The sequence below is a fragment of the Myxocyprinus asiaticus genome, chromosome 16, assembly GCF_019703515.2.
Source record: "Myxocyprinus asiaticus isolate MX2 ecotype Aquarium Trade chromosome 16, UBuf_Myxa_2, whole genome shotgun sequence".
Taxonomy (NCBI): Eukaryota; Metazoa; Chordata; class Actinopteri; order Cypriniformes; family Catostomidae; genus Myxocyprinus; species Myxocyprinus asiaticus.
This window is the reverse complement of record NC_059359.1, coordinates 24,443,483-24,465,932: the sequence shown is the minus strand read 5'-3', so window position 1 is coordinate 24,465,932 and position 22,450 is coordinate 24,443,483. Positions and strand designations below refer to the sequence as shown.

Sequence of the window (22,450 nt, the reverse complement as noted above, 5' to 3'; positions counted from 1 at the left end):
AACAAGGCATCTCGGTACTTGTTCTTTGTGCACTGAATAGAAAGTACAGTGGCACGTGACGCATACTTTCTCCCCAGTTGTATTGGCTGAAAACGGGTTACTGACTACACGTTTATGTCTGGCATATGCTGCTTCCTTCTAGAAAAAGGATTATTCTCTCTCAGGTAAGAATTCTACGTAGTAAAATCGGTTTTAACCTTTGATTTAATTGCCCTCAAAAAAGAAAAATTTGCCTCATTTCTAGATCTTTGTTTGAAGAAGCTTTGGTCAGTAAACTTGGTTGCTGTTCTGCACCAAGTTTAACCTCAATCTCTGGCAAATGTAAAAGCGGCTCAAAGAAAAGAAATAGAGGGCGCCGTTGAAATAGCTAGATGAATGAATCTAGAAATTTGCTGCGCATACATTGTGGAACTAATTTCTTTGAGCTTTTAGTTATTTAGCTTGTGACAGCTCAAGGCCCCATCAGGCCTTGTTAGCCTGTAGCTTAGCTCAGTTTGTACAAACACAGGCGGTAGGCGGCTCTAAATCGCCATTTCTTTGCCAAACACATTTTACTGATGCTAAGCTTTGTTTTATATCATAAACAAATATTATGGGCTGTTGGGATGTGAAGTTCATCGCATTTTAACAATGGTAGATAAATAAAGCTTGCTTAAGGTGGTCAGCATTGTGTAAACTTAATGGAAAATTCAAATGTACGTTCTTGACTTTAGGAACAGTTCATCTGTTTCGTCATTTTATTTATTTAGCTGAGTGGCACTTTGTAAATGTGTGACAGGACTTTATAGTGCATGCATACTTAAGTAAATTCTGTATCATAATTATTCTTATCTAATTATTGGCTTTATCATCTCTTCGGTACAGTTGGATTGATAGTGGACCCAGCAGGTCTATTGTGAATCCTTAATAATGGACTCTGACCTACTGAAGATTGAGGAAATGGTAATGGGAGGTGGAGAAGCTGCCGCCCCTGATGAATTGGCCCCTGAGAAGGCGGAGAATACATACACCACCATCATTATTCAGAATCCAACACCAGCTCCTGTCATTCAATCATGTGAGTCTTACGGCAAATCATTTACTTGATACCTGAATCCGTTATGGACATCCAACTACTGGAACCTGTGCCAACATTTACTTTTCTGTGCATGTTAACTTTTTACTTCTTAAACAGGCAAATTCAAATTCAAAACGGCAACCTAGAAACAATGATTCTGTAATAGCACTCTTCATGGATTACAATCGTAATAGGGCTGGGTATTGATACAGATTTCCTGATTGGATTTCGATTCACAAGCTTTCGATTCCGATCTCGATTCACTATCGATTCATATGGATTGCATATGAAAAATTATGGATTACATATGAAAGAAATTATCTTTCAGGTAATGCTCTTAAATATAAAGGAATCTTCTAGGTACAAATCCAAAAATTTTCATCAAATTGGTCACATTTTAGCTTTAAACATTTTTTCAAATTCAGACTTCATTAATGTCTTTTAAGGATTCCTTAAAAAGTCTTAATGTCTTGAATTCAGTTTTCCAAAATTTAAGGTAATAAAAAGTCTTAAATGATACAACAAAAGTCTTTTTTTTTTTTTTTAAAGAGGTCTTAAATTTGGGGGTGGAAAGACAGGAATCGTGATATGACCTAATGTGATTATAAAAATTCAAAATAATACGATTTAAATGTGCAATATGTAACAATTTTCATGTAATATTCGCCTTTTTTTTTGCCAATGTGTGAAAAGCTTGTAACCCAACTTAAAAAATGAGCCCTCCCGGACTTGCTAGTTTGCCAATTAAAGCCTGTAGACTGATTTTCATGCGAAGGGAGCGGGTCGCTTTTGCCGGGAAAATCCAAAGGATGTGACGTTTAAGCACGCTCCCGAGAGCCTTACCTCAGACAGTAATAGCTTCTCTTCCGCTATTCAACAGTGACAACAAACTGCAACACTAGGTAACATTATCTTAGAGATGGAATCCAGCAAACGTCCGGCTCCCAGCACAACACCGACTCCTACACAAACTCCGAGTAAGCCAAAAAAAAATAAAAAATGTATTTACTCTATCCAGTCTGACTAAGCGGGAACGTGATTGTGGTCGAACGAAAACTAGAGTGAACATCGGCAGGGCATTTGATTCCTGGTGGGACCTTCGTTCGGTTTTGGGGATCAAAACCGACCCTGAATTGGCGTTCTTCTTATTGGACAGGTAAGCTTACATAACTGCAAAGCATGTGAAATATAGTGCCATAAGTATTGATCTGTGTAATTTTAGCTAACTTGATTTTGCCTGCTAACGCAGACGAATTGCAAGCTACCTTGCTTCGTAACTTTCAAATAATTTCAACGATATTCTCTTTGTACTAAACATCAGGTATACAGGATAAATTTAAGCAAATACGCTGGTTTCTTGATCATAGTACAACATATGACATACAAAACATACAATAGTGCAACATAACAGTGCAGTGCAACAGTAAACTCTCTGGTATAGTTCGGTAGTATGTAGCTGTATGTATCAGTATGCTATGTTAGCTGATAAGTAGTTTTAGTTTAGTCTCAAAGTTTGTAGTGAAACAGTCATAACTGTGTAATTTTAATTATGCTACCTCATCTGTCAGCATGATGCCGGTGGATCACATTCAGTCTCTTTGTACGTTACGTCATTGTTTTGGCTGATGCTCGCGTCCCTATGGAGTGTGTGCACGAGCAACAGTTAGCTGGCTGCAGTTCACTTAACGGCCACAGGTGTCATTAATAACAAGGGTTTCTGAATCTTATATACTGCACCTTTAAGTAAATAAATGCATGCGCTGCATCCTTCTAAGTGAAAATAATTTAATTACATTTGAGCTCTTTATTTGTACGTAGCCTCAGTCTGGCCCTCCCCATCACAGGAAGGAAAGACTAAGAACATTTAATATAGGCTACCAATTTTAAAAAAACTTTTGGCAGACTAACTGGCTTTCTTTCAACACATTATCAAATCAGCACAATACAATATCGGTCAATCTCTAATTTGTATCTATTTATATAATGGTACATAAACCAATTTTAATGTGATATATATGTGGAAAACTGGTCTTGAGTATTTTAAACTTGCATATACAGGTGCATCTCAATAAATTAGAATGTCGTGGAAAAGTTCATTTATTTCAGTAATTCAACTCAAATTGTGAAACTCGTGTATTAAATAAATTCAATGCACACAGACTGAAGTAGTTTAAGTCTTTGGTTCTTTTAATTGTGATGATTTTGGCTCACATTTAACAAAAACCCACCAATTCACTATCTCAAAAAATTAGAATACATCATAAGACCAATAAAAAAAACATTTTTAGTGAATTGTTGGCCTTCTGGAAAGTATGTTCATTTACTGTATTTGCTTTAATTACTGCCTCAATTCGGCGTGGCATGGAGGTGATCAGTTTGTGGCACTGCTGAGGTGGTATGGAAGCCCAGGTTTCTTTGACAGTGGCCTTCAGCTCATCTGCATTTTTTGGTCTCTTGTTTCTCATTTTCCTCTTGACAATACCCCATAGATTCTCTATGGGGTTCAGGTCTGGTGAGTTTGCTGGCCAGTCAAGCACACCAACACCATGGTCATTTAAGCAACTTTTGGTGCTTTTGGCAGTGTGGGCAGGTGCCAAATCCTGCTGGAAAATGAAATCAGCATCTTTAAAAAGCTGGTCAGCAGAAGGAAGCATGAAGTGCTCCAAAATTTCTTGGTAAACAGGTGCAGTGACTTTGGTTTTCAAAAAACACAATGGACCAACACCAGCAGATGACATTGCACCCCAAATCATCACAGACTGTGGAAACTTAACACTGGACTTCAAGCAACTTGGGCTATGAGCTTCTCCACCCTTCCTCCAGACTCAATTCGGCATGGCATGGAGGTGATCAGTTTGTGGCACTGCTGAGGTGGTATGGAAGCCCAGGTTTCTTTGACAGTGGCCTTCAGCTCATCTGCATTTTTTGGTCTCTTGTTTCTCATTTTCCTCTTGACAATACCCCATAGATTCTCTATGGGGTTCAGGTCTGGTGAGTTTGCTGGCCAGTCAAGCACACCAACACCATGGTCATTTAACCAACTTTCCACCCTTCCTCCAGACTCTAGGACCTTGGTTTCCAAATGAAATACAAAACTTGCTCTCATCTGAAAAGAGGACTTTGGACCACTGGGCAACAGTCCAGTTCTTCTTCTCCTTAGCCCAGGTAAGATGCCTCTGATGTTGTCTGTGGTTCAGGAGTGGCTTAACAAGAGGAATACGACAACTGTAGCCAAATTCCTTGACATGTCTGTGTGTGGTGGCTCTTGATGCCTTGACCCCAGCCTCAGTCCATTCCTTGTGAAGTTCACCCAAATTCTTGAATCGATTTTGCTTGACAATCCTCATAAGGCTGCGGTTCTCTCGGTTGGTTGTGCATCTTTTTCTTCCACACTTTTTCCTTCCACTCAACTTTCTGTTAACATGCTTGGATACAGCACTCTGTGAACAGCCAGCTTCTTTGGCAATGAATGTTTGTGGCTTACCCTCCTTGTGAAGGGTGTCAATGATTGTCTTCTGGACAACTGTCAGATCAGCAGTCTTCCCCATGATTGTGTAGCCTAGTAAACCAAACTGAGAGACCATTTTGAAGGCTCAGGAAACCTTTGCAGGTGTTTTGAGTTGATTAGCTGATTGGCATGTCACCATATTCTAATTTTTTGAGATAGTGAATTGGTGGGTTTTTGTTAAATGTGAGCCAAAATCATCACAATTAAAAGAACCAAAGACTTAAACTACTTCAGTCTGTGTGCATTGAATTTATTTAATACACGAGTTTCACAATTTGAGTTGAATTACTGAAGTAAATGATTTTTCCACGACATTCTAATTTATTGAGATGCACCTGTACATTGCCTACCCTGTTTTACTGATAAGCAATGTTAAGGCCATGTTGAATGTATGCCCCTGCCTGTTTAGGTAAGAGTCTGTGATACATGATTTATTTTGAGATTGTTTTGGTATGGGGATACGGTATTCATTTTATTTGTTCAGATCTTGAAAAAGGTCTTAAAAAGTGTTATTTGTTAATCTCTGCTGCAACCCTGCTTTAAATTGCATATGTTATGTTGCATATATATATATATGTTTATTGTTTACTTGCATAATGTGTACTATTTACAAGTATTTGCATTGATATGTAGAACACGTGCTAAATCTGTACTGTCTCTAAGACTACCGGCATTAGCCAGTGAGTGCTTATGACGAGAGGACTTGCATGGTTTCTGTAGCGCATCCATGTTTGATTGGAGTTAAATGTTTCTTTCTTGTTGTTTTTAATCAACAACTGACTGTTAAAAACAGAAAGGGTATTAAAAGAGACATTATTCAATGACATGGATCCGTGGATCTTGCCATTGGACACAGAATGAGTTAAACCAAACTTTTACTTCAACACATGAAAAGATCTCGGTGCTAATAATTTCTTATCCACTATTCTACTCAATCACTGGTGAGTGAAATCTGAACATTTGCTAGCCAGTAACTAATCATAGACATTTTTAGTTGTATAGTGCAAAATTTGGTCACATTTGTGAGTGATTTACTTGCATTGTAGAGGGTTGCCCACAGAAAGTGAAAGATTACTCAAACAACATTGCGATGCACTGGAAAATCAATATTTTTACCCAGCCCTAAATCCTAATTTTAGTAACATCTTCATAACACTGTTATTGAAAGCCTTTCAATATGTTTTGTCTTCTGTTTTACATCTTGATTTGTCACACCTGTCTTTATATACTTCATAATTACAATAATGTTTTAAAAGTGTTGTCTTCTCTCTGTGTACTTAGATCAGCATGAAAGTCTGCAGTGTTTCCAATGTTTTATCACTTTCTGCAATTCAAAAGCCAAGGAAAGGCACATGAAGAAGAGTCATCGGGAAGAGTACAAACAGCAACTGCAGCAGGTTAGCATTTAGCTTTTGCACTGCACTGTCTATAAGCAAACATTTTGTGATTCAGTAAAAAGCAGATTTTATCAGAATGCTGTTGATATAAATGCAGCTTTTACTTGCTATGCTTGTTTGTTATCAGTGTTTTTACCATTACTTTGATAATGATATACAGGTGTATTTAATTACAAAAATGAACATGGAAAATATCTTGCAGGGACTTCCGGGAACACTTTTCTGTAGGGATGGGAATCGTTAGGAATTTAATGATTCCGATTCTGGTTCCTTAACGTTCCAGTAATGATTCCAGTAGTTCTTTTAGTACTTTTGAGTAAGAATTATTTGAAAATGAGAAATGCAGTTCTTATTGGATTTACTGTCCTCTGCACTCTACTGTCTGTTGCCAAATAATGAGATATTTTAAGATTTCTACAGAGCAGATATAACAGAACAGAAATACATTTAATACAATTCTTGTAAAAGGTGTGTTTACTGACTTTTTAGAGACATTTATCCAATAAGTGATCCTAACTAGTCTATATCTGGACTGAATCTAAAACAAGAAACTGTATCTAAACAAACAAGAAATTGTTTTTTTTAATCCTTGTATTACAAAACTCATGTATCTTTAAACATTGTCCTATGAACAACCAGTCAGTAACAGCACTGCTTGATTAAAGTCTCACAGGTCTAAAGTCACATGACATAACAGTTACAGAGACAGTTTAGATTGTGTTTTGTTGTCTAATGTTGTACTTAAGAGCTTGTAAGACTTCAACAGTTCTTATTTAATTTAGAGTTGGACATTCATAACTTGCACATCGGTGTAAGATTAATACTATACCAGACTAGACCGGAAGTGCTGTATGTTTCACGCTTTAGATTCAAAAGAATCGGATCATATGAGTCATCCTTTCGGGAATCGGACTGTTCCGGAAGTGCTGTATGTTTCGCGCTGTAGATTCAAAAGAACCGGCTCATCCAAATCGTTCTTTCAGGAATCGGACCGTTTTGGAAGAGCTGTCTGTTTCACGCTGTAGATTCAACAGCCGGCTCATAAGAGTCATTTGTTTGTGTGTTTTACGTTTTTGACCCAGTAGAGGGTAGCGCTGCTGCAGAAATGCACTGCTGGAAACACTGTCATAGTATTTCAGTACAGTGTTCCAGCCGCATCGACGGAAAATTCATGCAGGGGAACCATTAATGGAACCGAAATTCATGAAGATCATCCGATTCCGGTATTTTCTAAAGAATGGAACCGGTTCTTGTTCAGAACCGGTTCCATTCTTTACAAAAGAATGCCTCAAAACTTTTGAATGATGATACTTTAGTTTTTTAAACTAGTTCATTGAAGTGAGCCATAACATTTTTGCAAACTACGAATTTTGTAATTGACAACAGCCTGAAGTAGTGCACAGTCTTGCTAATATTCATTCATATAGATTTTTACAGTTTGGAGGCAAATGAAAATTCACATACCTGTTGTCCTTTTTTAACAGTGCGATACGCTGTTCACTTGCTATGTGTGTGACCGTGACTTCCCCTCCTCTGAGGAGCTGACACAGCATCAGTCGACCCACAACAAGGAGGACAAACCCTTCAAATGTGCACACTGTCAAGAATGCTTCCGCACATTCTCAGAGGTGAGAATGAGGGTTTTTACATGAATTGGAAGTTAAGATTTAAATTTTGTTTAAAATTTGAATTATGAAAATGTCTGATTGCACGAGAGAGAAAATAAATACAGATTTGATAATTTTGCTGACCATTTTGTATACAGTGCATCCGGAAAGTATTCACAGCGCTTCACTTTTTCCACATTTTGTTATGTTACAGCCTTATTCCAAAATGGATTAAATTCATTATTTTCCTAAAAATTCTACAAACAATACCCCATAATGACAATGTGAAAGAAGTTTGTTTTAAATCTTTGCAAATTTATTAAAAATAAAAAAACTGAAGAAAAAAAAAATCACATGTACATAAGTATTCACAGCCTTTGCTCAATACTTGTTGAAGCACCTTTGGCACCAATTACAGCCTCAAGTCTTTTTGAGTATGATGCTACAAGCTTGGCACACCTATTTTTGGGCAGTTTCTCCCATTCTTCTTTGCAGGACCTCTCAAGCTCCATCAGGTTGGATGGGGAGCGTCGGTGCACAGCCATTTTCAGATCTCTCCAGAGATGTTCAATCCGGTTCAAGTCTGGGCTCTGGCTGGGCCACTCAAGGACATTCACAGAGTTGTCCCAGAGCCACTCCTTTGTTATCTTGGCTGTGTGCTTAGGGTCGTTGTCCTGTTGGAAGATGAACCTTCGCCCCAGTCTGAGGTCCAGAGTGCTCTGGAGCAGGTTTTCATCAAGGATGTCTCTGTACATTGCTGCATTCATCTTTCCTTCAATCCTGACTAGTCTCCCAGTTCCTGCCGCTGAAAAACATCCCCACAGCATGATGCTGCCACCACCATGCTTCACTGTAGGGATGGTATTGGCCAGGTGATGAGCGTTGCCTGGTTTCCTCCAGACATGACGCTTGCCATCCAGGCCAAAGAGTTCAATCTTTGTTTCTCATGGTCTGAGAGTCATTCAAGTGCCTTTTGGCAAACTCCAGGCGGGCTGTCATGTGCCTTTTACTGAGGAGTGGCTTCCGTCTGGCCACTCTACCATACAGGCCTGATTGGTGGAGTGCTGCAGAGATGGTTGTTCTTCTGGAAGGTTCTCCTCTCTCCACAGAGAATGCTGGAGCTCTGTCAGAGTGACCATCGGGTTCTTTGTCACCTCCCTCTCTAAGGCCCTTCTCCCCCGATCGCTTAGTTTGGCCAGGCGGCCAGCTCTAGGAAGAGTCCTGGTGGTTCCAAACTTCTTCAATTTACAGATGATGGAGGCCACTGTGCTCATTGGGAACTTCAGTGCTGCAGACATTTTTCTGTACCCTTCCCCAGATTTGTGCCTCGATGCAATCCTGTCTCGGAGGTCTACAGACAATTCCTTGGACTTCATGGCTTGGTTTGTGCGCTGACATGCACTGTTAACTGTGGGACCTTATATAGTCAGGTGTGTGCCTTTCCAAATCATGTCCAATCAACTGAATTTACCACAGGTGGATTCCAATCAAGTTGTAGAAACATCTCAAGGATGATCAGTGGAAACAGGATGCACCTGAGCTCAATTTTGAGTGTCATGGCAAAGGCTGTGAATACTTATGTACATGTGATTTTTTTTTTTGTAGTTTTTTATTTTTAATAAATTTGCAAAGATTTCAAACAGACTTCTTTCACGTTGTCATTATGGGGTATTGTTTGTAGAATTTTGAGGAAAATAATGAATTTAATCCATTTTGGAATAAGGCTGTAACATAACAAAATGTGGAAAAGGTGAAGCGCTGTGAATACTTTCCGGATGCACTATATGTACTGTATAAAGCAGGGTTTCCGTAAATGCAGGTAAATACCGTTTTTCTGACTGTTAAAACGTCCAAATGTCTGACAAATTCAAAAATTGTCGGACACAATGTCCGGTGAAAATATTAACATGAAGCCTCAGCAACTCCTTTAGTTGATGCCTTGAGTGTACAGCTTGATGCCATCCTAATGATAGCAGCGCTTTGCTGCCACGGCAGTTGAAACTTTCCCGACAGCTTGCGAAGTCTTAATCCGCGACTACAGCAGGTTGTATTCCACGCACTGGCAAAAGCAGCGTAGGTTATTCCCGTCTCGCATGCCCGCAGTAAGAAGCTTCTCACTTCAGATATACATTAAAACAGCCTTGCATTGCCACCTTCTGGAGGAGGAGGACACTAGGCTTATGTGCATTTCAATCCATGTTGGCAGCAAAATGCTTCTGTGCTATGAGAAAAAAATATAAAAATAAAGAGAAAAAAATTAGCCAAGGTGAGAAATTATATCACACAACCTAACAGTTTTTGTTATTTTAATATTTCTTTGTGATCGAAAAGATATGTGGCCAATTGTAGTTTAGCTTTTTGCTTTGCCCTCTTTTTGTTTTGAAAGTTTCTTTTTAATTAGATGCTAATTCCATGACTGCTGTTTTTATTTTTATTTATTTTTTTTTAATTTTTTTTTATTTTTGGAAAAGCAGCTATAATGAACAAACGTTTGTTGTTCATTTGACTTGATTGTGACATTATGTTGCATATTATGCATAGTCCATCGTTTTACAGCTCAAAATAAATGCTGAAATGAGATGACCGAATGTTTTCTAATTTGTCCGGTAAACTATCATTCCTTGACACGTTGGACAGCACCAAACTTTTTTTAGCGGAAACTCTGGTATAAAGTATCTTAAAAATCCCATAAAATATTGTTTTTGATTCATGTAGAATTGTTTCTGTTTGATTACCAATTGCAAATAGAAAGTATTTGCTATGTGTTATTTTATTGAAATGTGTGTTCAGTGTTTGACAGCTTGGCAAACAACAAAAAGCAAATGAGTTGATGCGATCCTGTCTTGTTGTCTTACACATACCATGCTTGTTTGGATTTTGCATTACTTCTGTAAATGTCTTAAAGCTGTTTTAGTCTATGTTTAACATTTCAATGTTTGTCACACTTTTTTTTTTTTTCTCTCCACAAGTTGACAACACATCGACGGCAGGTATGTCCTGAACGTCAGTTTTTGTGCAAAGAATGCAATGAGACGTTTCGAAGCCCTGGACTCTTGCGTAGCCATCGTTTGGCCCAGCACCCTGTGCGCCTGGAGGGAGAGGATGCAGATGATCCCACCAAGACTTACCGATGTGTTAAATGTGGTAAGGGTTTTGAAGAAGAGACAGAGCTCCTGCAACACCAAGAAAACCATGCAGGTGAACAGCACTGCAACGGTAGCGCCCCTGTCAAACGCAGAGGGAGAGCCCCAAGAGCTGAGAGTGCAGCTGCTGGTGAAAAGAAACTAAAGAGAAAGGAGGAGGAAGAGATTGGGGAGACCAACCATTCAGAAGGCGAAGTAATGGCGAACACAGGAGGAAGACGAGGGCGACAACCCAAATCTGCCAAAGAGCTTAAGGCAGAAGACAATAAAGCAGAAAAGAAACCAAAGGCTATTCCACAGCCATCTCGGCAGATCCCGTGCACTGAATGTGACCTCACTTTCCCTGCCCTGGCACTACTCCGCGCACATAAGAAAGAGAAGCACACACAGCGGAAGCCTCACCCTTGTGGAGAATGTGAGGAGAGTTTTAACCGACCAGAGCAGCTGAAGGCCCACATGGCTAGGGCCCACAGTGCTGGTCGGTACACGTGTCCCACATGTGGAAAAAGCTTTAGCAGAGAGAGTAACCTGAAGGCTCATCAACAGACCCATGGAAAAGAAGAGAAGCCAGCTGGTCAGGGAAAGAGATAATTAAGTATGGGAGACTGTTGTATGTGTTTGTTAACTAAAGAAGGATTCAATATTTTAAAAAGTTGTGTATAGACAAGTAGGCCAGGTTAGGGTTTGCTTTAGATTTGAAGAATTGTAACATAGCAGGGGATCGTTCAGCTGAGTGAGGCTACAGTTCAACACTATGTGACCATGTTATATGAAAACTGGAAACCCAAAGGGTAGTGGTAATCATATTTGGCTGCCTCGTTTTATCATGACATCTGTACATAGTTTGGCATGGTAAGCAAAAGGGATTCACGCCACAACAACTGAATTCACATCAGTTGGATAACCATGTTGTAACTAATATAATAATACGATCATTATAAATCCAAGAAAAAGCCTTATTAGATCACTAGAGGCTTTATATTGTTTTTTTCTTTGTTTTTTTTGTTGTTGAAATTTTAAAGGCTTTTCTATTAATATAATGTGTGTTTTTACATTATTTTTAGATTTGTTCAATGGTGGGTTGAAAGATTTATTAAGTGATGGTAATTTTTTATGAGTTCTGACTAAATTTGATTTATGTTTCCATTTTCAATAGTAGTATAAGATTTGACATTTGACTTAAATGTTACCCACAATTAAGACAGTTTGCCAAGTTGACAAATGTTTAAATGTATGAACAACTGATTGAAAATATTTTAAATGTCTTCTAATTTTTTTCCTATGTTGATATTATTGCAATTTATGGTGCAGCCATAAAGCATTTTCATTACAACAAATTACTTGGGAATTTGCTTTGAAAATGGAGAGGGGGTCTTTGTATTAAGTTTTAAAATCCTTGTTGAGAGGTCAAGTATACCCCAACTAACTTCTGCCTACTGTAGTTTGCCAGGCACTGATAAATTTCAGCTTGGAAAATATTAAATGAACAATCATTTGCATTGAGAAGGGTATTTATTTGACCATTTTGCACAAGTCTCGATTGCAAAGATCAGCTACTTTATTCACACTTTGCACAATATTGATTATCTATAAGGGGTGACTTCCCTCAGTCCACTGTTGGTTATCTTTGTACAAATTAAGTTGAGGTAAAAAACGTTAAATGGTCTAGCTTTTGTTATAACACAGACGTAAAAACAAGACTTTTATCTATGTTCAGAAAAAAAAGGCCAATTATCAGTCCATACCCATAGACAAGAAGGTATCACTTCAGGACGAATTGGCACAAACACATTTTGAATTACATAATTCTCACGATTACCTCTGCAAGTGAATGGACCCTTTTCGCAGACCTTTTCTGCTTTCTTTAAAAATGTAAAAGTAGCTAACTTGTTTATATTTCCAATTTTACAAATATTTAGTGTAAATTTATAACATTGTACTTTGTATTGTATTACCCTGTAATAAGCTGTAAAAAAATCAGTCACCACAGCTGCGACAAGGCTTCTAACAGTTGTCTAGTGCTATATATTTTTATCTTTTGCAAAGCTGTGAAAGCATAATCATTGATTTTTTTCTTTTGCTGTTGGAGCAAATGGGTAAGCAAAAATTACATTTGCTGTGGTCCCCCATTCACCACCATTCAAGTTTAGCCAACTATGATGACTTACCCTTCACAGACATGTGAAAAGGGTCCATTGTAAATATGTAACTATTCATCGTGAAAATGTCCTAGAAAATGTTTAGCTCCACTTCTGTTGGGTTGTGTGTTCATTGTGTGGATGCACATGTGGTTTCATCCTTTCACACCACACAAAAAGGTATTGAGGATGGCCCATCTGGGAGTGTCATGCACCTATTGCTTTTTTTTGAGGGGGCACCAAGGTCAGTTTAAAATTTAGACTATGAATAAAGATTTGTTGCCACAGATATTCTTTTTTAAATGCAATAATAATTAGATTTAATTATCAAAGGTAAAAATCTGTTTTTGGAATATCAAAAACATTCCAAGCTCAAAACCTATGGGGGCATGTGCCCCCCTCAAAATTATCATGACGCCTTTGCTCAAATGTTGAGCAAACAAATCCGTGTTACTATAGTTGTCCATTTATTTACAATTGTACAGTTGATTAGCAGTTTTAGAAAGATACAATGCCTAAAAGTTCTGGGGATTTTTTCACGACTATTTTAGTTTTTTTTGTCTGCCATCTGAAAAGACAGAAACGAAAAGAAGACTGCTGTGGCTGCGAGCAATTAGGTGGCAAGATGACGAAGGACGCCTTTCAATACACGTGTATGTCTGCAGCAGACATTTTTATTACAGGTCAAATAAATGTACAAGTAAATACATACGACACTTGATACCCCTAAACTAGGTATCCATTTGTGGCCAACTTTGACTTCATGAGATGCAGCTAAACACCACGTGATTTTCTTGGCTACAGAGGTTGAATTTCTTGCATTATAATGGGTCACGTCCTGACAGTCAGCTAAATACGTAGATCTTTTTTATCTTTCGTGAAGGATCAAAAAGGATGATGTCAACCATCCAGACTACGTCCCCTCGCTCTTCCCTCGAAGAGCAGACAAACGCACAGTATCAGCGAAACTGAGAGGACATGGTAACATCGACAACCTTTTACCAGGTATTGTAATTTGTTTCCTGGTGTTAACATATGAACAATTAATCCTATTTTAGAACTTTCCGTGTTTTATTTAACAGAAATGCCAAATTGAAAAACGTGTCATATTATTTATCCCCTGAATTACCAACCCTAAAGTTAAGTTAGCCAGCTTTATCGAACTGTTAAATCTTTTAGATAATTTCAATTGTTTGTGCTCAACTGTACTACTGCTCCCGACCCACAGATGGAAACATCTACATTTTTGTTAGCCTTTTAAACAGGAAGTATTTTACAACCGGGAAAGTGGCACATTTCACACAGTATTGATTTGAGCCTTACATTAGCCCTTCGTACAAAAACAGTTTTCGCATTTGCGGTAATTAAACCACAAGCTTCCTTCCGGCTCATTATTAATATAGATGTTAGTTGAGCAGTTATGGAAAATCGGGAATTGTCACAGCTTCGTAGTTGCATAATTGAACAGTAGACCCTGGAGCGAAGGTGTTGTGAAATGCGCGTCGAAGACTTATAGGTAAATAAACTGAATAAAGTCATCTTATTATCACCTCAATTTTAGGTTGATCGTACAATAATAAAGAAAAGGCTTTATTTTACTGTTGAGTTCAATGAGTAGAATTGTCATATAATTTGAAAATACTTAAGAGTGATGCTATTGTAAGTTATATAACCAGGGTCAGACATTTCTCAGATATTTAAAATATGGGGGAAATAATGCCCCTGTAGCTGGTTTATATACTGTAATGAACAGTTAATTTATTTATTAAAAGTATTTGGCTTAAAAGACAACACATTCTGTTATGTGTTAGAATGAAACGCCCTCTTAATCGTAAGAAAAAATCAGTTCCGGGGGGCAAATTTCGCCCTGTGACACAGTTTATTTTCTGAAACTTGTTACAACATTGTTTGCTAAACACAAGCTGTTTATCTTGGTGCCATTGTAACAAAATTTGTACAGAACCCTACTGACAGTATTTCTTATTTCGTTCCAAGTTGCCATGTCTTCGGAGTTCACCCTCGATATCCAGCTGACAGAGTTGGGTTTTCCATGCTGGAATTTCCCTCTCGGTGAGCCACAGAGTGTTAAGGAAACATTTTTGCCAACGCAGAATGGCACTGAAAAGTCATCACCTGAGACTGAAACACTTGCAAACTGTCATGAGGATGCCTGCGTTGTACCAAGTGCATCTCATGACGAAAGCTTTCTGCAGGACCATCAATATTCCTCTCCCATCAAACATAGCTCTACAATTAACACTCAGAGCGATTCAAAAATAATCACCACAGAAAACAGGGATAAAAACATTTGCAATCAGTGGACCAAAAACAAAAGTTGTAGGGCAGAACTGAAAAACAATGACAAAGAGCAAAGCAGAGAAGAGGAAAAGAAAAATGAGAAGGAACAGAGAGATTCAGAGGTGAGTGAGGAAGCTGTCAGTCTTGTTATGGATGACGATATGTCTGGTGAAGAAATAACAGATGAAGATGCAGAATTTGATCTGACTGAGGATGAGGATGAGGAGGAGGTGGTGGTGGTGGAAGAAGAAGAAGATGATGATGGTTCTTGTTCAGGTATTATATTTTTTTATGTATAATTATATGTGTGTTCCTCAGTTTCCTTCTGGCAATAAAGTACCATCCTATCCTATATTGGATATAATGGTTGGTATAAATACACAATTTTGAATAACTGCTTTTGCTTTCAAGGTAAACAATTTGTGATGTTCTTTACTTGATGTTTACTTGAAACAACTCTTTTGAAAATAGTTTTTTAGGCTTAAAGGAATAGTTCACCCAAACATGTTTAATTCTGTCATAATTAACTCACCTTCATGTCGTTCCAAACCTGTAATACTTACTTTCTTATGTGGAACTCAACCACAGATGTTTAAATGAAGATTGTCCTCCATCTTTTCAATACAATGGCAGTGGATATTGCCTCACTTTAAAGCTCAAAAAAGGACCCAAAAGTATATTCCAAGACTTTTTAAGGCCTAATTTAATGTTGTGCATTAATGAGCGCTATGAGAGAAGCTCCTTCACAGTGGCTCGCATATTTACATGAGTACTGGCGTTGTTTCGTGCTAAAAACAATGCAAGTTCTCCTGTAAACGCACGCCACTGTGAACAAGCTTCTCTCATAGTGCTCATGAAAGCGCATGATTTTAACTGAAAAATTATCTTGAAATTCGTGTTGTTTCTCACAGAAAAACATATCATAATGCCTTCAAAAGAATTGTAATTTGATGCAGTCATATGGACTACTTTAAAGATATGTTTGGTTTCTTTTTTAAGCATCAAAGCACTGTCCTCTACCATTGTGTTGAAAAGCTATTAAAACATAATTAAAGCATCTTTTCTGTTCTGCATAAAAAAGAATATGATACAAGTTTGAAAAGACATGGAGGGGAGTAAATGACAGAATTTTGAATATGGAGTAACAAATGAGTAAGGAGGTATTCACACAGGACATGTTTTTGCATTCTAAACGCAATTACAATGGGATGGAACTAGGTGTCTCAAAAATGTTTTGATAATATTGAAGTTCTTTTAACTTGACAGCATAGTAAAAGGTGGCACTAATGTCGTGAAACACTGAGGAAAAAGCGAGACACGTCACTACGATGAAAGACATCCACCTAGAACATGTTTACATAGACTTGGGGGGCCATTCACACAGAACGTTTTCTGTGCTTTCAAGTTTCAACAAATAATGAACTTTTTCCCCTTCATTTTCAGAGGAGAATGGATCTGGTGAGAATGAAGAACATAACTGCCATGTGTGTGATCTTACCTTGACCTCTCTATTCTTACTTCGAGAACACTTAAATATGCACACAGGTGTTCGCCCCTACCGCTGTGATGAATGTGGCAAGCAGTTCTGTCAATTAGTCAACTACCGTACACACCTACGTTCCCACTCGCAAAAGGCTTCCATTCACTGTCGTGTTTGCTCAACTAACTTTGAGACAGAGGAACAGCTCCAGAAGCACTTGGACACTAATCATTTTGAGAACGAGTTCTATCAATGTGATTTCTGCAAGCAGATTTTCACTAACCTAGAGGTGTGCAAGGATCATGTAGAAACACACAGGCAACAGGCAAAACGACATTTGTGCCTCAAATGTGGCTCAAGTTTCCGCCATCGCAAATCCCTGCTCCGTCACCTGGAATGGCACAGCAGAGGTGGCTTTTCCTGCACTGACTGTGACCAGATGTTCTTCAGCAAGGCTGCCCTATTACGCCACAGTTTCTCTCACGCAGGTGTTTTGCCTTATACGTGTCTAAAGTGCAAACGGCATTTCCGCTTACCCTCTCTCTACCACAATCACGAATGTAAGCCAGAGCACATCCAGTGCATGGCTTGTTTGGTGTTCTTTCAGAGTCAAGAGGACTTTGAAAGGCATAAGAAGGACACAGGATGCTGGGGCCATCAAGGGACCTTGCCTACGAAGACTGATGAGATCCGTTGCTTGGAGTGTGGCCAAATCTTTGCGAGCATTGAAGAATTGAAGAAGCATGGGAGCACTCATCAGAGGGTCCTGAAATGTGCTGAATGTGGGATGGGTTTCCGCTCAGCACTCATGCTTATGTCACACATGGGGGGGCATGCAGGACAGCGGCCATGTCTCTGCAAAGACTGTGGCCTTGGCTTCCCACATCAACAGGGGTATGACAGCCACCTCAAAACGTGTGGACTGGTGACTCCACCAGTGGTAAGTGAAGTTGAGCCAAGTTTTTTTGGCTGTTAAAGGATTAGTTCACACATTTCTGTCATCATGTACTCACCCTTATGTTATTCCAAAGCCATACGACTTTCTCTTTTCCATGAAACACAAAAGAAGAAATTTATCAACAATGCACTGGTCATTTTTTCCCATTTAATTACAGAGAACTGAATTTTTATGCTTTAAAATTGACTCAAAAACACCATGAAAGTAGCATAAAATTAGTCCATACGATTTGTGTCTTATGAATTCAAACGATAGTTTGGTGTTAGGAACCAAAATTTTAAGTCTGTATAATAAATGTTTCTCTTGTATAATCATCACACAATAATTCTGTTTACAGGCTGCTGCAAAGAAATCTTGACTGAAAGAATCCCCCTCTTCACAAAGAATGATACCAATTGCTCCTAACATATTCTTACAAACTGTTGCTCAGGGCTCAAACCCTGCAACTTTCTCACATAGCATGACGGACCAAAATAAGCCTACTGATGGTGTATGGAAGCTTACTTTAAATAAAGAGCCTCCTCCAGGTATGCCTTTAGTCATGCTTTTGCCAGTTCCCGCTACCAGCTCACCCACCTCAGATCCTACAAAGAGCTCCCAAAACTTTTTACCTTCCTCTCTAGTCTTAGAAACACCCTCGTCTGCTTCACGAATCATTTCCATGCCAGTTATCCCACCCAGCCCTGTTAATAGTACAGAAACTAGTAACAACATTGTGGAACAATCCAGAACCAACATTCCCTCAAATATACTGATACCAATGGTAAATGATGACAGTTCTTCTAAAGAAGAGGTGGACCATCATCGAAGATAAGAGCTCCGTTGTCTTTGGTACGGAAAATTTATCAAAAGTAGGTGAACAAGCTTCAGGTGAGGTGGAGCTGAATCAGGGACTGAACGTTACCAGACATTTAGAGGCAGAGAATGAGCAAAAATGTCAATCAAAAGCAAAACCTAATGCACTAAATGATGAAAAAGTGAGTTTATCTGATGCTGCATCTCTCCATCCCATGGCAGGGCTAGAAAGTACTGTCCCTTTAAAGATAAAAGCAGAGTCTTTGGTAACAGGCTCTTATAGTCCTGTCCCTGGTTCTTCAGAAATTACCATAGAAAAAGATCAGATCAAAAAGGCTGAAGATGTCGCATCATTTGACAGGATATGTGTGAAGTCAGAAATGGAAATGAGCTCTAGTGGGGCCAAATCAGAAAATTTCCTGCAGGGGGGAAACGCATGTGCTTTATATGTAGATGTTGATATTAATGACGAAATGGACTCAAGCAGCATGGAGGTGGAGATTGCTGATGAAGACAGTGGAGTGGATATGTTGGAAGGTGAGCTTCATGAGTGTGTGACTTGTGGAAAAGTCCTTCCTGAAAAGGATATGGTCCAACACTACATGACGCATGCAGCGGTCACTGACAGTCCCAGGCGCTCTCCTATTAAATGTGCCTCTGACTCCACAGACCATTGTCTGTCCACAACCCCTCCATGTAGCCCATCAAGGAAAAGACAAAAATCTAACACAGATCTGTGATGTTTTGTTCAAGTGTGGTAATGCAAACTCGATTAATCTTTAGTTTACTGCTAAAGGAAGTCAAACAGATTCTTAGTTAACAGGCTGACATTGCATTTATCTTTTCTTTATAATTTTTGCTATTATCATTATTGATTTGTTGAGTAACATTTGCACCACTTTTTGCCTACCTATTCGTCTATTTAGAAATGTATTCTTGAAAAATAGTAAATGGAATTGTGGAACAGATTGCTGTATGCTAAAGCCAAGTGTGTTTGCACTTTTTTCACAGTATCTTATTACATTTCTTCTTTGTCTGTATGTCAGCATGTACGATACAATAAATGTAAATTGGGACATTGGGAAAAGGCTTTCTTTTGTTACTCATTTAAAAATAATACATTAAAAAATTACTTGTGTGAAAATTGACCAATTAATTTAATTGTGTGATAACTTGGTGACATGGTTTTCCTTGTACACAGCAAACCAAATTAGTTGAGGTGCACCTGCTGTGGCTAAAATATCAAGCCAGTAGCAGCAGAGTTTAAGGATGGGGAATGATCACTGTTTTAAGAAAGGAATTTCATGGTAAATGTTCTTGTGTTGTGTTTAGGCAGTGTTGGATCAGCATTGTAATTCTGCCCTGCCTTAACTGACTGTGACTCTGTACTATATCCTCTACCCTCACTTTCTTAGTTGCTGAGTATGCTGTAATAGCTGAAACTTGTCATTCATGGAACTGATGCATATTTAAAAAGATTCCATTATAGCGATTTGTTTTAATTGTGCCCAGGCTGAATTGACGATGGAGCAGATGCAGGCCTTTCTGTTGCTCAGAAGGGAAAGAAAATGTTTTATTCCTCTGTCAAAAAAGGTTAATATTAAGCTAATACTATAGGCCACATAGTGGCAGAAAATCAAGTAAATCCACTGCAAAATCAGTAAATGTATAGAAGGTATATTATACTTCTGTATTTCAGAGATGTTGGGAATTATGTGGTACAATGTGGTTTTACTTTACTTAAATGTAGAATAATTTGCTCACAGATCTGTTGCATTGTACTTTGGTCTCTTCCAAGATTTTGTAATGTGTATATAAATTAACATGCTAATATCACTTTGTAATCTCTTGTCAGTTTCTAGTTTTTCAGTGGGTCTTTGGAATTTATCCTGTATTGGTGACCGTGGCTGTAATTAAGAGATGAAAATTGTTATGAGTAACTGTGACAGCTGTCAAAATAAATATTAAAGAAATTTTAAGGATTGTGGCAGGTTACTAAAAAGAATTTCCAGGGGCCTGGGTAGCTCAGCAAGTAAAGACACTGACTACCACACCTGAAGTCGCAAGTTCAAATCCAGGGTGTGCTGAGTGACTCCAGTCAGGCTTCCAAAGCATCCAATTGGCCTGGTTGCTAGGGTGGGTAGAGTCACGTTGGGTTAACCTCCTCTTGGTCACTATAATGTGGTTCTCGCTCTCAGTGGGGCGCATGGTGAGTTGTGCGTGGATGCTGCAGAAAATAGTGTGAGTCTCCACATGCACTAGGTCTCTGCAGTAACACACTCAACAAGCTATGTGATAAGATGTGCGGATTGACTCAGACACAGGCAACTGAGATTCATCCTCCACCACCCAGACTGAGATATGCCACTACAAGGACTTAGAGCTCACCGGGAATTGGACATGTCAACTTGGGGAGAAAAATCAAAAATAAATAAATAAATAATTTCCCTGGAAACTACCCTTCACCAGTGAGGTGAGCTCTCTGTAAAATATAGCTTTAATAAATATAACATGGGGGTCACATTATTTCTCACTGTGGACGAGACTTACTATGATGTCTACTGATATTAAAGTCAGGGTGTTGGATAGCAGACACAAATTTAAAATAAATATTGCTGCAATGTGTGATTTTATTGTTTTGTCCACTGTTCCCTCAAGTTTTATGTCTCTTGGTCTTATGGTTTGGTCTACACAATTAGGGCAGGATAATAATAAAAGTAATAAATATAGCTGCAAGCAGCCATTAACAAGGTTCAAGCGCTCGCGCTTGTTAAAGAGTTGCGTGCTGTCATAGCAACCATGTTACGTTCCATTTCCGTTTGTCCTATGAAGGCCGTCTCGTTTAAATGAGGCTTGTTTAAAGGAGGACACTTGGTATACTGCAGCCTTCAAAGGACGCATCCTACCTAGCACGCAGCCTTCGAAACAAGACACAGTCGACAGGCGAATTCGCCGCGTTGACCAATAGGAAGTTGCTTGTTTTGGCAATGACTAATATGTTGCGGTGCTTCGTACACAGCTACACTGAATATTCACAATGGAAAAGGATATAATTTTAGCGGCGATTTTAACTCTCCTAGAGTATAAAGTGAAGTATTAAAAAGAGGCTGCTTGGCAATTCATTTTTTGCTGGTTTCACATGTGCTCAACATCCGCCCATGCTGTCTTCCCATGCAGAATTTCATTGTTCAAAAAATTTAAATGTGACTGAGCCTTTAGAGCTATTTTTTGGGTTTGTCATTGTTATAGTACCACCAAGTGGACGAGGCATGCATTTCTTTTTCATGTGTCCAGATCGATCACTTAGATAAGTGTTCCAAAGTTGGTCAAAATGTCTTTTCATTTATTCAGTTATAGCTATTTAAGTGACCACGCCCACATTTTATGTTCTGGCGTGGGAGAACATAACATTGGGAGGTTAAATCGAAAGGTTTTTTCGACCTTTCAACTTTATATATATATATATAATTATTGATATTGGGAGTTGATTGATTATTGATATAATTTTTATTTTTGTTTTGATCACTATAGTGCCGATATATTGGCCGATTGGGACGAGTTCTTGCGCATGAGTAGCGGTACTACCATTCCACAAAGTTTTGACTTCGTGCCCCTTATAATAATAATAATAATAATAATAATAATAATAATAATAATAATAATAATAAAAATCCTAACAAAAACAATAGGGTTTCAGCACTTTGTTCTTGAACCCTTAAATTCAAAACTGTGTTTGGTTGGACAAATTCCTAATGAAATGACTCCTTACCTCAAATTTGGGAGGTCTCGTGGGGATGCTGGTAAAAGGTTACACCAACTCTAATGACTCATAAAGAAGCCTGTGAGTGGGCAGAAGTGTGTTAGACGATAAACAGCATGTCAGCTTTCAAGTTTAAATAAATAACTGCACAACACACAGATAAGGTTCTCTTCGTTGCTTTAAACTGAAAATAGCATGACTTGATTTTTTTTTTTAATTATGTTGAGTCAAAAAAAAAAAAGACTTAAGAAATGCAATTTTGTTTTCAGGGTTCTCTCGAGTTTATCATATTTACTGTAACTTCGCTAC

The 22,450-nt window shown here is 38.5% G+C and overlaps 2 protein-coding genes across 3 annotated transcripts; both read left to right on the top strand.

Moving 5' to 3' along the window:
- The first annotated feature begins 50 nt into the window (after positions 1-50).
- Positions 51-12,220, top strand: LOC127454062 (zinc finger protein 714-like). Its single transcript, XM_051721007.1, has 5 exons — positions 51-164; positions 865-1,057; positions 5,847-5,962; positions 7,447-7,590; positions 10,539-12,220. The coding sequence occupies exons 2-5, from the start codon at positions 910-912 to the stop codon at positions 11,301-11,303; spliced, it is 1,173 nt and encodes a 390-aa protein (XP_051576967.1). The 5' UTR covers positions 51-164; positions 865-909; the 3' UTR covers positions 11,304-12,220.
- Positions 12,221-13,657: 1,437 nt separating this feature from the next.
- wu:fe05a04 (zinc finger protein 586) lies at positions 13,658-20,217 on the top strand. Of its 2 annotated transcripts, none has more exons than XM_051720999.1 (4): positions 13,658-13,855; positions 14,846-15,424; positions 16,592-17,568; positions 17,924-20,217. In XM_051720999.1, exons 2-4 carry the CDS (start codon positions 14,851-14,853, stop codon positions 17,942-17,944), a joined length of 1,572 nt encoding a protein of 523 aa, XP_051576959.1. In that variant the 5' UTR covers positions 13,658-13,855; positions 14,846-14,850; the 3' UTR covers positions 17,945-20,217. The 2 variants fall into 2 exon arrangements, with proteins under 2 accessions (XP_051576959.1, XP_051576958.1); XM_051720998.1 differs by lacking the exon at positions 13,658-13,855 and adding an exon at positions 14,129-14,366.
- The last annotated feature ends 2,233 nt before the right edge of the window (positions 20,218-22,450 follow it).